General features: G+C 39.9%; 1 protein-coding gene across 1 annotated transcript in view; it reads right to left on the bottom strand.

The window, feature by feature from the left end:
- The window catches only part of LOC133615667 (large ribosomal subunit protein mL37-like), a 31,846-nt gene extending 19,496 nt beyond the window's left edge, over positions 1-12,350 (bottom strand). The window contains exons 1-3 of the mRNA XM_061974424.2: positions 11,922-12,350; positions 7,707-7,890; positions 4,483-4,598 (exon numbers count right to left, since the gene is read on the bottom strand). Of these exons, the coding sequence (XP_061830408.1) occupies positions 4,483-4,598; positions 7,707-7,890; positions 11,922-12,300 (679 nt within the window). The 5' untranslated portion in view covers positions 12,301-12,350. The remainder of the gene's footprint in view (positions 1-4,482; positions 4,599-7,706; positions 7,891-11,921) is intronic.
- Positions 12,351-14,330: the final 1,980 nt, after the last annotated feature.

Here is a 14,330-nt window from a genome sequence, read left to right as displayed (position 1 = left end):
TGGACTAAACATATCCACATATATATGGTGTATGGTGACATGGACTAAACATATCCACATATATATGGTGTATGGTGACATGGACTAAACATATCCACATATACTGTATATGGTGTATGGTGACATGGACTAAACATATCCACATATTAGAGATGCGCGGTTGCGGGCACAACCGCGGAGTCCGCGGATTATCCGCGGATCGGGCGGATGAAATTTAAAAAAATTAGATTTTATCCGCGGGTCGGGTCGGGTCGGGCAGTTGAAATAAAAAAAAATTAGATTTTAAATAGATTCAGGCGGGTGGCAGTTAAACCAATTGGCAAATATATATACATAGTTAAATGTTGTTACCCACATATGACAAACGAGCAGGCACCTGCAGCATATGCCACAACAGAAGAAAAAAAAAGAAAAGAGATGGACACTTTTACGGAGCGGAGAAGGGACGCCTCGCCGGGGTCCGGGACCGAGGCCCCTTCCCCCGAGAGGGCCCCACCGGGAGCCGTAGCTGAGGTGATCCGCGAGAAGGGCCCGACGCACGTCCAGGGTCACCACCGCGCCCACCGCACCGACACCCCGCCTCGTCCGCCTTCGCCGCGGCCGGCGTCACGCGCAGCAGGTAAGCAGCTTGCCTGCCCGCCACCCCCATGGCCGGGGGCTCGTAACAGGGGTCACTCCGTGCGCTCCGCCCGCGCAGATTACCTGCCCGCCACCCCTGTTGCCGGGGGCGCGCAACAGGGGTCACTCCGCGCGCAGTGCGCTCACGAAAGGGGTGGGGCTCACCCTGGTTGATATAGACAGCAGGACGGTGGCCATGGAAGTCGGAACCCGCTAAGGAGTGTGCAACAACCCACCTGCCGAATCAACTAGCCCTGAAAATGGATGGCGCTGGAGCGTCGGGCCCATACCCGGCCGTCGCCGGCAGCGAGACGCGCTTGGAGGTGCGCTCAGCGCGGCTCCCATATGATTGCGCACTGGTGTGCGTCTGGGTCGTGACAGCGTGGCACGCATTGAATGTCTGTGCTGCATTGGATCAGTCTCCTTTCTTTAACAGGCAAAAGCTTTGTAACCTCACTAATGCCTTGCATCGTCTATATTAGATATATAACAACGGGCGGGTGCGGTTCTGATCAAATGTTACATCGGGTGGATGGCGGATGGTTGACGACTTTCTGATGCGGTTGCGGATGAAATAATTGCCTATCCGCGCATCTCTACCACATATATATGGTGTATGGTGACATGGACTAAACATATCCACATATATATGGTGTATGGTGACATGGACTAAACATATCCACATATATATGGTGTATGGTGACATGGACTAAACATATCCACATATATATGGTGTATGGTGACATGGACTAAACATATCCACATATTAATAAAAGGCCATATCGCCCAGCCCTATGTCCAATCAATTGTCACGTCTCTCACTGCTGTCTGGAGTGGCATTGAGTATATCGTGTGGGGGGGGCATTATTAGCCACCTGCAACAAGTGCCTGGCGAGGATATTGTGCAAATAATGTCATGTAAGAAATTTAGCGTGCTGATTGTAGCTTCAAGAGGCTGAGGCGCATTTTAAAAACTTTGTTGAGCTGAACATTTAATAATTCGCCAGTAGCCACAACACAGTGACAGAACCTCCTCAATGTGCACCAATAACGGATACAGCGAGTGAGGCTGCGTTCACAAAACCCCGGAATTAAGAGTACGGCGGCGAGTCGTTTTTTTCCTCTTATGTTCTGTCTTTCTGAAATAATTATGAGAATTTGTTGTAGATTGTATTCCCTATTTTTGAGTGTATTACTTTAATTGTTTTCATTTTAATTAGGGCCCGCATGGCCCATTGTATAAGGACTCCCAAAGGGAGTCCTTATGCAATGGGACATAAGGACCTATTGAATTTGTAAGGTTTTATTCTTTATTCTTCCGCCGCCACATTAAACTGTAATTTGACCCACTTAACATGCTTCAAAACTCACCATATTTGACCCACACATCAGGACCTGCGAAAATTGCCTTTTTAAAAAAAAAAACGAACCACAAAACTCATAATTGCGCTCTAGCGCCCCCTAGGAAAAAAAAACTAGACTGCCTATATCTCCCACTAGGAAGATCAGAGACACATGAAACAAAAACCTGTATGTAGGTCTGACTTAGACCTAGTTTTCATAATTGTATATCATCGGGCAAAAATCAACAGGAAGTTGGCAATTCCCCCTTCAAGACAAAAAAGTACTAAAAACAGTCACTTTTGCCTCTTTGAGCTGTAATTTGACCCCCTTAACATGCTTCAAAACTCACCATACTGAACACACACATCAGGACTGGCAGAAATTGCGATCTAATAAAAAAACCTAACCCCAAATCTCAAAATTGTGCTCTAGCCCAATTTTTTAATGAAACGCACAAAAAACTGCTCCTCGGATGAAAAAACTGACAAAACTGCCTGTAACTCCCACTGGGAAGGTCGGAGAGACATGAAACAAAAACCTCTATGTAGGGCTCACTTAGACCTACATTTCATAAATTGACAGCCCCCAGCAAAAATCAACAGGAAGTTTGCTATTCCCCCTTCAAAACAATTTTTTTGTAAAAAACGGTCACCTTCCTTCAAAAACTATCTCCTCTGAGCGCGTTTGTCGTTTCGGCTTCAAACTAACACAGGAGAGAGATTAAACCCTTGTGTATAAAATAACAGAACAGTGTTTTAATACCTGCTCCGGTTTTGATTTTATGACCCTTCAAAGACCCGCTGCGCTGATGCTGCTGCGCTGCTGTTTTTTTAAGATGGCTGCTTAAAAGCAGGAAGCACCAGCGTGCCCACACAATGCAGACAAGGTAGGTACACTAGACAAAAGTATTGGGACACTTATGACTACCACCGGACAAAAGTATTGGGACACTTAGGCCGAAAACTGGACAAAAGTATTGGGACACTTAGGCCGAAAACTGGACAAAAGTATTGGGACACTTGGGACTAAAACTGGACAAAAGTATTGGGACACTTAGGACTAGCACCTGCCAAACACGCGGGCCCGACCAACGCTGCTTGCAGCTTTAATTTGAATTGTAATCACTAGAATGTTCAACTCAACTTGAAATAAATAAATGAATGAATGAAATGAATGTCACAGAATTCTATAAAAATAAAAATAAAATTTCAAGTACTGATTTGATACAATGATAAGTTATAATGTAAATGATACCCCTCCTAGTGAGGAACACTATTCAATTCAGGAAAGAAGAAAAGGAAGTAAGAAGGTGGTGTATGTTACTAGAGGATTGCAATGTAAAGGTTCCTCATGAACTCAAGTTGTATGCACTTTTACAAAAACTTGGGAGATAACAATCACCCTTTTTTGCACAGTCAATCAGAAGATTGCACACTGCATTTATGTTCAGTCTTTTGCACATTTTATTTAATGTTTTCACTTGTCATGCACGCCCTTGCATGGAGACAACGCCCTTGTTTGCACTCTTGGCAGTAAACATAGGGGTGGAACGGTACACAAACATTTGGGTTCGGTACGTACCTCGGTTTAGAGGTCACGGTTCGGTTCATTTTCGGTACAGTAAGAAAACAACAAAACATACATTTTTGGGTTATTTATTTACCAAATGTGCAAAATCTTCCACCAAAAATATTTTTCTTAGTGTAATATTTGATGTGAAGTAATGGGAACCTTGGATAGGTCAATAATTCATAATAACATTGATTTTGATTCAATATTATGTTTTGAGCAATGACAGTTTGAAAGAAAAAAAAAACCAGCTTTGTTTTATTAGTCAACATTGCAACTTTTTCTAAATTACATTTAACCTTTAAGCTTTTTTATTTCACTTTTGTTGTGTTTGTGTTTATTTTAATAGTATTTTTAGAATGTGCCGTGGGCCTTTAAAACATTAGCTGTGGGCTGCAAATGGCCTCCGGGGCACACTTTTGACACCCCTGCTATAGATAATAAAACATTAAATGTGATAAATCTATGGATAAAAAGCAGAGCCTGGCGACGCATGCACGTTTATCATAACTCTCTCTCTCTCTCTGTCTCTGCCCCTCCCTCACCAATGCTGCTGTTTGTTTTGTTTTTAACCCCTTCTTAACCCTGAACGTACATTGAAAATACACGCAACCCTAACTCAAAATGCCGGACATTTGAGGCATTTAAGAAACTCCGCCCTGACAGCTCCGCAAAAGAGGACATGTCCAGTGAAAAGAGGACGTATGGTCAGTCTATCCTAGCCCGTTAGCTGCTAGCATGCCGTGTGTTGTGCCTCGGTGTGCATTGTTTACACAACGTACGTTACGCTACTTAATATGTCCGTGTGGAAACTCGTTCGGTACACCTCCGAACCGAACCGGAACCCCCGTACCGAAACGGTTCAATACAAATGCACGTACCGTTACACCCCTAAGTAAAGATGATTCTAATTCAATCCAGAAGACATTTGCTGATCAGTTTGGTGTGTACCTCTTGTCCACGATGCTGCGAATGAGCACTTCTCAGCAATCATTCTCCTTCTCGTCAGCGGATGAGTGCACTGGAGATTGGAACAAAGATGGAGCAGGTTGAAGAGGAGTGTGTTGCTGAAACAAAAAGTAAAACATTTGAGAATCATTCAAAGTGAAGTTATGTAGAGTACATCTATATTGATATTTTTCAGCACTACTCATTTCATCCAGTAGGGTAGACTTCGAGACCATCCATCCCAATGTTTTTCTCTCACACACTACTGAAAAACTCTCATACCCACTACTGAAATGTTTTTCTCTCACCTCTACTGAAACACTCCCATACACTACTGAAATGTTTTTCTCTCGCACACTACTGTAACAATCTCATACACACTACTGGAACACTCTCATACACACCACTGAAATGTTTTTCTTTCATACACACTATTGAAACACTCATACAAACCACTGAAATGTTTTCTCTCACACACACACACTAAAGAAACACTCATACACACTATTGAAATATTTTTCTCACCCACACTACTGAAACACTCTCATACACACTCTCACATACTACTGAAACACTCTCATACACTACTGAAGTGGTCTCAAATCCATCCATTTTCTACCGCTTATTCCCTTTGGGGTCGCGGGGGGCGCTGGAGCCTATCTCAGCTACAATCGGGCGGAAGGCGGGGTACACCCTGGACAAGTCGCCACCTCATCGCAGGGCCAACACAGATAGACAGACAACATTCACACTCACATCCACACACTAGGGACCATTTAGTGTTGCCAATCAACTTATCCCCAGGTGCATGTCTTTGGAGGTGGGAGGAAGCCGGAGTACCCGGAGGGAACCCACGCAGTCACGGGGAGGACATGCAAACCCCACACAGAAAGATCCCGAGCCCGGGATTGAACCCAAGACTACTCAGGACCTTCGTATTGTGAGGCAGATGCACTAACCCCTCTGCCACCGTGAAGCCCACCATTTATCATATGTATCAAATTTAAAAAGTCTAGCATTGGATAGTTGAAACACACTGTTAACATTCTCCTACGTTACTTTGATTGTCTCTGTACCCGCACGCATTCCATTTTAACTACTCAGTGGCCTAGTGATTAGAGTGTCCGCCCTGAGATGGGTAGGTTGTGAGTCCAAACCCCGGCCGAGTCATACCAAAGACTATAAAAATGGGAGCCATTACCTCCCTGCTTGGCACTCAGCATCAAGGGTTGGAATTGGGGGTTAAATCACCAAAAATGATTCCCGGGCGTGGCCACCGCTGCTGCTCACTGCTCCCCTCACCTCCCAGGGTGTGAACAAGGGTGATGGGTCAAATGCAGAGGACAAATTTCACCACACCTAGTGTGTGTGTGTGACTATCATTGCTACTTTAACTTGAACTTTAATTATTTATTTGTCCAATCTGTTGTTGAATACTTATTAAATTATCTTAGAAATTTGTGGAAGTAAGGAAACAGGTCTGTAGTAGACCCGTCTCCGCTCAGGATGGTCTCCTGCTGGCCCCACTATGGACTGGACTCTCACTATTATGTTAGATTCACTATGGACTGGACTCTCACTACTATGTTAGATCCACTATGGACTGGACTCTCACTATTATGTTAGATTCACTATGGACTAGACTCTCACTATTATGTTAGATCCACTATGGACTGGACTCTCACTATTATGTTAGATCCACTATGGACTGGACTCTCTCACTATTATGTTAGATCCACTATGGACTGGACTCTCACTATTATGTTGGATCTACTATGGACTGGACTCTCACTATTATGTTAGATTCACTATGGACTGGACTCTCACTATTATGTTAGATCCACTATGGACTGGACTCTCACTATTATGTTAGATCCACTATGGACTGGACTCTCACTATTATGTTAGATCCACTATGGACTGGACTCTCACTATTATGTTAGATCCACTATGGACTGGACTCTCACACTATTATGTTAGATCCACTATGGACTGGACTCTCACTATTATGTTAGATCCACTATGGACTGGACTCTCACACTATTATGTTAGATCCACTATGGACTGGACTCTCACTATTATGTTAGATCCACTATGGACTGGACTCTCACTATTATGTTAGATCCACTATGGACTGGACTCTCACTATTATGTTAGATCCACTATGGACTGGACTCTCACACTATTATGTTAGATCCACTATGGACTGGACTCTCACTATTATGTTAGATCCACTATGGACTGGACTCTCACTATTATGTTAGATCCACTATGGACTGGACTCTCACTATTATGTTAGATCCACTATGGACTGGACTCTCACTATTATGTTAGATCTACTATGGACTGGACTCTCACACTATTATGTTAGATCCACTATGGACTGGACTCTCACTATTATGTTAGATCCACTATGGACTGGACTCTCACTATTATGTTAGATCCACTATGGACTGGACTCTCACTATTATGTTAGATCCACTATGGACTGGACTCTCACACTATTATGTTAGATCCACTATGGACTGGACTCTCACTATTATGTTAGATCCACTATGGACTGGACTCTCACACTATTATGTTAGATCCACTATGGACTGGACTCTCACTATTATGTTAGATCCACTATGGACTGGACTCTCACACTATTATGTTAGATCCACTATGGACTGGACTCTCACACTATTATGTTAGATCCACTATGGACTGGACTCTCACTATTATGTTAGATCCACTAAGGACTGGACTCTCACTATTATGTTAGATCCACTATGGACTGGACTCTCACTATTATGTTAGATCCACTATGGACTGGACTCTCACTATTATGTTAGATCCACTATGGACTGGACTCTCACTATTATGTTAGATCCACTATGGACTGGACTCTCACTATTATGTTAGATCCACTATGGACTGGACTCTCACACTATTATGTTAGATCCACTATGGACTGGACTCTTACACTATTATGTTAGATCCACTATGGACTGGACTCTCACACTATTATGTTAGATCCACTATGGACTGGACTCTCACACTATTATGTTAGATCCACTATGGACTGGACTCTTACACTATTATGTTAACTTGTTCAGGACAAGCTAAAATCATCAGCCTGGAGAAAATTTAAAATAGATTCTAAATTGTCGACCAAATTCTTGTTTATAAAAATCATCAAAGATTTAGTAGATTGTATATTTTCCAACAGTCACACATTGACATACCTGTATTTCACTCTAGGTGGTCGTTCTTGGGTTGTGTCCCAGAATCGGGCGTGTTTGATGGCGTTCTGAACACGACTGTCCTGATTGGGTAGCTGATTAGCAGGACTTTCTGCCAGGGAGAGAAGCTCCTGTGGTAAACCAGAGATTACCTTGCTTTTTGTTAACCAAAGAGCCTGACGAACACCTAAGGGAAGATTACATAGACATTATACAAGGATGCATAGGGAAGACTACATTGTTTTGAGCTGGTCAAGTAGAAGTGTAGTGAGCACTAGCAGTCTTTCTCAAATCTTTCTTTAGCATACTAAGAATCCATGACCACCTCCCAAAGCACCAAATACATACACATACCCATATTTACACTGACACATATATATACACACATACATTATATATACACATTATATACATACATTATATATACACATTATATATATATATATATATACACACACATATATATATACATACATACATATGTATATGTATGTATATAATGTATATACACATATATATGTGTCTATATGTATGTATATATGTACATATACACATGTATATGTACAGTATATATATATATATATATATTTGTACATATACACACATGTATATTTATGTATATATATATATATATATATATACCAATCTAAGGTAATACGCAAGGACATTAACACATCCGACACATATGTAGGATTAACCGAGGGAGAATTCAAAACCAGATGGAACAATCACAAGGCTTCTTTCAGGAACAAAAACCTGCGAAATACCACAGAACTCAGCAAACACATTTGGGACCTCAAAGACAATAATGTTGAATATTCAATAACATGGCAAATTCTTGCATCCAGCACACCTTACAATAGTGGTAATAAAAGATGCAACCTATGCTTGAAAGAGAAACTGTTTATTATTTACCGTCCAGACCTGTCATCCCTCAACAAGCGCAGCGAAATTGTAACAACATGCCGCCATAGACGGAAACACCTCCTAGGTAACACATGAGCCAATCACCACGCCCCTAGGCCAGCCTGTACCCACCCACTCTGTGCCCTATATAAACCATGGTATGCGAATGCTCCCATTAAAATCTCCTGATGATTGAGGGAACCCCCCCTCATGAAACAGGCCTGTAGAGATGAAATAGTCTTGTGATTTTTTTTCCCACACATACATATATTGCGCTCTACTACGGTATCGAGCACTATTTTTTGGATAACCTTATTAAGACATATATATATATATATATATATATATATATATACACACACATACATACACACATATATATATATACATACATACATATGTATATGTATGTATGTATATACTGTATCATACATATATACCGGTATATGTGTTTATATGTATGTACATATACACATGTATATGTACAGCATATATATATATATATTTTTTATATGTATGTATATATATTTGTACATATACACACATGTATATGTATGTATGTATGTATGTATATATATATATATATAAGTATGTATATATACATATATTTATATATATATATATATATGCATACATACTGTATGTATATACATACATACACATTTTTATACATACATATATACATATACATGTGTGTATATGTACATATATACACACATATAAACATTTATATATATATATGTGTATATACAGTATATACATACATATACACGTATATAAATATTTATGTATACATGGGTGTGTGTGTATATATATATATATATATATATATATATATATATACAAAACCAGTGAAATTGTCACGTTGTGTAAATGGTAAATACAAAGAGAATACAACAAATCCTTTTCAACTTATATTCAATTGAATAGACTGCAAAGACAAGATATTTCATGTTCATGTAATTCTTCTTTGCAATTAATCATTAACTTAGAATTTACTGGCAGCAACACATTGCAAAAAAGTTGTCAGAGGGGCATTTTTACCAGTGCGTTACATGGCCTTTCCTTTTAACAACACTCAGTAAAGGTATGGGAACTGAGGAGACACATGTTTGAAGTGGAATTCTTTCCCATTCTTGCTTGATGTACAGCTTAAGTTGTTCAACAGTCTCCCTTCTCATATTTTAGCCTTCACACATTTTCAATGTCTGGACTACAGGCAGGCCAGTCTAGTACCCTGCACTCTTATACTACGAAGCCACGCTGTTGTAACACGTGGCTTGGCATTGTCTTGCTGAAATAAGCAGGGGCGTCCATGATAACAATGCTTGGATGGCAACATATGTTGCTCCAAAAGCTGTATGTACCTTTCAGCATTAATGGCGCCTTCACAGATGTGTAAGTTACCCATGTCTTGGGCACTAATACACCCCCATACCATCACACATGCTGACTTTTACACTTTGCTTGATAGAATTCACATGAAATGTACCCATAATCGAGACGACTCGTGCTAAAAGTACCTTTACTGCTGGACTATGATTACCCTTTTTAGACTAACAAAGTAGCATGAAAAAAAGAAAGTAATGATAAGGTGCATCACCTTCCAGTAGGCTGGTCCTCTGGTGGAACGCACAACTATACAGGTAAAAGCCAGTAAATTAGAATATTTTGAAAAACTTGATTTATTTCAGTAATTGCATTCAAAAGGTGTAACTTGTACATTATATTTATTCATTGCACACAGACTGATGCATTCAAATGTTTATTTCATTTAATTTTGATGATTTGAAGTGGCAACAAATGAAAATCCAAAATTCCGTGTGTCACAAAATTAGAATATTACTTAAGGCTAATACAAAAAAGGGATTTTTAGAAATGTTGGCCAACTGAAAAGTATGAAAATGAAAAATATGAGCATGTACAATACTCAATACTTGGTTGGAGCTCCTTTTGCCTCAATTACTGCGTTAATGCGGCGTGGCATGGAGTCGATGAGTTTCTGGCACTGCTCAGGTGTTATGAGAGCCCAGGTTGCTCTGATAGTGGCCTTCAACTCTTCTGCGTTTTTGGGTCTGGCATTCTGCATCTTCCTTTTCACAATACCCCACAGATTTTCTATGGGGCTAAGGTCAGGGGAGTTGGCGGGCCAATTTAGAACAGAAATACCATGGTCCGTAAACCAGGCACGGGTAGATTTTGCGCTGTGTGCAGGCGCCAAGTCCTGTTGGAACTTGAAATCTCCATCTCCATAGAGCAGGTCAGCAGCAGGAAGCATGAAGTGCTCTAAAACTTGCTGGTAGACGGCTGCGTTGACCCTGGATCTCAGGAAACAGAGTGGACCGACACCAGCAGATGACATGGCACCCCAAACCATCACTGATGGTGGAAACTTTACACTAGACTTCAGGCAACGTGGATCCTGTGCCTCTCCTGTCTTCCTCCAGACTCTGGGACCTCGATTTCCAAAGGAAATGCAAAATTTGCTTTCGTCAGAAAACATGACTTTGGACCACTCAGCAGCAGTCCAGCTCTTTTTTTCCTTAGCCCAGGTGAGACGCTTTGCGCGCTGTTTCTTGGTCAACAGTGGCTTGACACGAGGTATGCGGCAGTTGAAACCCATGTCTTTCAACTTTCAAGCGTCTCTTGGTGGTGGATCTTGAAGCACTGACTCCAGCAGCTGTCCACTCCTTCTGAATCTCCCCCACATTTTTGAATGTTTTTTTTTTTCACAATCTTGACCAGGGCGCGGTGATCCCTATCGCTTGTACACTTTTTCTGACCACAGTTTTTCCTTCCCTTTGCCTCTCCATTAATGTGTTTGGACACAGAGCTCTGAGAACAGCCAGCCTCTTCAGCAATAACCTTTTGTGTCTTTCCCTCCTTGTGCAATGTGTCGATGGTTGCCTTTTGGACAGCTGTCAAATCTGAAGTCTTCCCCATGTTTGTGTAGGCTTCAGAACTGGACTGAGAGACCATTTAAAGCCCTTTGCAGGTGTTTTGAGTTAATCAGCTGATTAGTTTGTGGCACCAGGTGTCTTCAAAATTTAACCCTTACACAATATTCTAATTTTGTGACACACGGAATTTTGGATTTTCATTTGTTGCCACTTCAAATCATCAAAATTAAATGAAATAAACATTTGAATGCATCAGTCTGTGTGCAATGAATAAATATAATGTACAAGTTACACCTTTTGAATGCAATTACTGAAATAAATCAAGTTTTTCAAAATATTCTAATTTACTGGCTTTTACCTGTAGACTAACAAAGTAGCATGAAAAAAAGAAAGTAATGATAAGGTGCATCACCTTCCAGTAGGCTGGTCCTCTGATGGAACATATAACATTCCTTCTGCTTGTACAAAGGCATCTCCTCAACAGGGGGAGACTTATAATGCCGGGGGTCGGTGTAGTCCCTGCTCCACTCCGGGTAAATGGGTTTAGCAAGCCCCGGGACGTAATGCATCTTTTCTCCATAGGTGACCTTCTCCAGTCCTGGGATGTGCACTTTTTCTTTAGGCTCCCATCGACTTGAAGCTGTTCTCGCCATACTCCTGTGACTCACAGACAAGTATCGGCCTCTTCCTCCACATGCAGACAGCCAGCTCAAGCGTCTGTGGTGGACTGACTTCACAAAGCGAAGAGCCGCTGCGGTTTCTGTCAACATTTCGGTTATTAAGCTCGCCATTGCGCTGCTAGGACAACTGGACCGTCACTACACGCTTCAAGATGAAAGACGGTACGCGCATGCGCACAGAATCGCCACGTCACTTCCTTTACGCTCAAATTATACGACGGCGCTGTGTAGTGATATTTTTGTTTGTTTTATTATTTGTATTGTAACCTATTTGTATGGGCTTGCCTCTTTGTGATGTTAAGTTCCTGTTATAAGCTGTTAGACAGTATATGCCTTGAGCTCTTATTTTGAAGGCATATACTGTATAACAGCTTATAACAGGAACTTAACATCACAAAGAGGCAAGCCTATAGAAAAAGGTTACAGTATTAAATTAAAAAAAAAACATACATAATAGAGTGATGTGACAATAACATAAAAAGAACTAGGCGGGGATTAAAAAAAAGTAATAATTCAAACGAGTCAATTTGGAATAAATGTTATTTTTTCAAACGAGGGACTTTACTTAAATCAATACGCACATCACAACACACTTTTTAAAATGAGCATTATTGTTAATGGATGCATTTGATCGATCACTTTGTCGTTTATTGAACGAAAGGCTGCCGAGCGGATGTAGAGGAGTTCTTGTTTCCTTACGGACTGGTTTAGTCGTGACTGTCGACTGTAATGATTAACGGTTACGTCACTTCCTTTACGCTCAAAATTATACGACAGCGCTGTGTAATGATATTTTTTGTTTGTTTTATTATTTGTATTAAATAAATAAAAACATACATAATAGAGTGATATGACAATAACATAAAAAGAAACTAGGTGGGGATTTAAAAAAAAAAACTTAATTCAAACGAGTCAATTTGGAATACATTTTATTTTTTCAAACGAGGGACTTTACTTAAATCAATACGTGCAGCACAACACAAAATGTACTTTTTAAAATTGGCATTATTGTTAATGGATGCATTTGATCGATCACTTTGTCGTTTGTTGAACGAAAGGCTGTCGAGCGGATATAGAGGAGTTCTTGTTTCCCTACGAACTGGTTTATCGTGACTGTCGACTGTAATGATTAACGTTAACGTCACTTCCTTTACGCTCAAAATGATACGACAGCGCTGTGTAGTGATATTTTTTGTTTGTTTTATTATTTGTATTAGATAAAAACAAACATACATAATAGAGTGATATGAAAATATCATAAAAAGAACACGACGGGGATAAAAAAAAAAAAAATTAATTCAAACGAGTCAATTTGGAATACATGTTATTTTATTTTGAAATATGGGGAAATAACTACAAAAGTACACTTCATTCATTAACGGTGTTATAAAAAAGATCAGTTAGAATAATACATATTGTTGGATATAGAGATAATACAAACCCTTTATTTATTGGATCAAAAATACTGAAATTCCACGACATAGTGAATTTGCAAACAGCTAAAATGATTCACAAAGCAAACTATAACCTGCTACCCAAGAATATACAACAATTCTCAAAAAAAGAGAAGAAATATAAACTTAGAGAAAAATGTAATTTAAAACATTTGTACAACACTTAAGACCTTCAGTATATCAGTATGTGGAATTAAATGATGGAATGGATTAAGCAAAGCAATCAACAATGTACTAATACGATCCACTTCAAGAAACTCTTCAAACTTAAAGTGTTTACAAAGTACAAAGAAGAAGAACCATGATAAACATTCTCAATTTATTTTATCCATCCATCCGTTCATTTTTTTCAAAATAATCTTACTCATCTCACCATATGGAATGTAACTTACTTCACCGAGTATTATTTATTTATTGTTATTGTGATTACTTATGGAGTATATTGTGAATAAATTGAGAACAGGAAGTGAACCAAAGTTTTAGCAACTGTTATGTAAAAGAAAAGGGGTAGGATTAAATAAGCTCTGCTTCTTCCTACTCCTTTTCCAACATGTTGAAAGGAGAAACTGGATATTGTGATGTATCATGTTGTATGATTGCATGTTCGAAATAAACTCATAAAATACTACTGGCCAAGTTTTATATTCATAAATGTAAGTTTCTCAATACCCGACCTGTTTTTTGTGC

Source organism: Nerophis lumbriciformis, linkage group LG22, assembly GCF_033978685.3.
Source record: "Nerophis lumbriciformis linkage group LG22, RoL_Nlum_v2.1, whole genome shotgun sequence".
NCBI classification, from domain to species: Eukaryota; Metazoa; Chordata; class Actinopteri; order Syngnathiformes; family Syngnathidae; genus Nerophis; species Nerophis lumbriciformis.
This window is presented reverse-complemented; position numbering and strand designations above follow the sequence as displayed.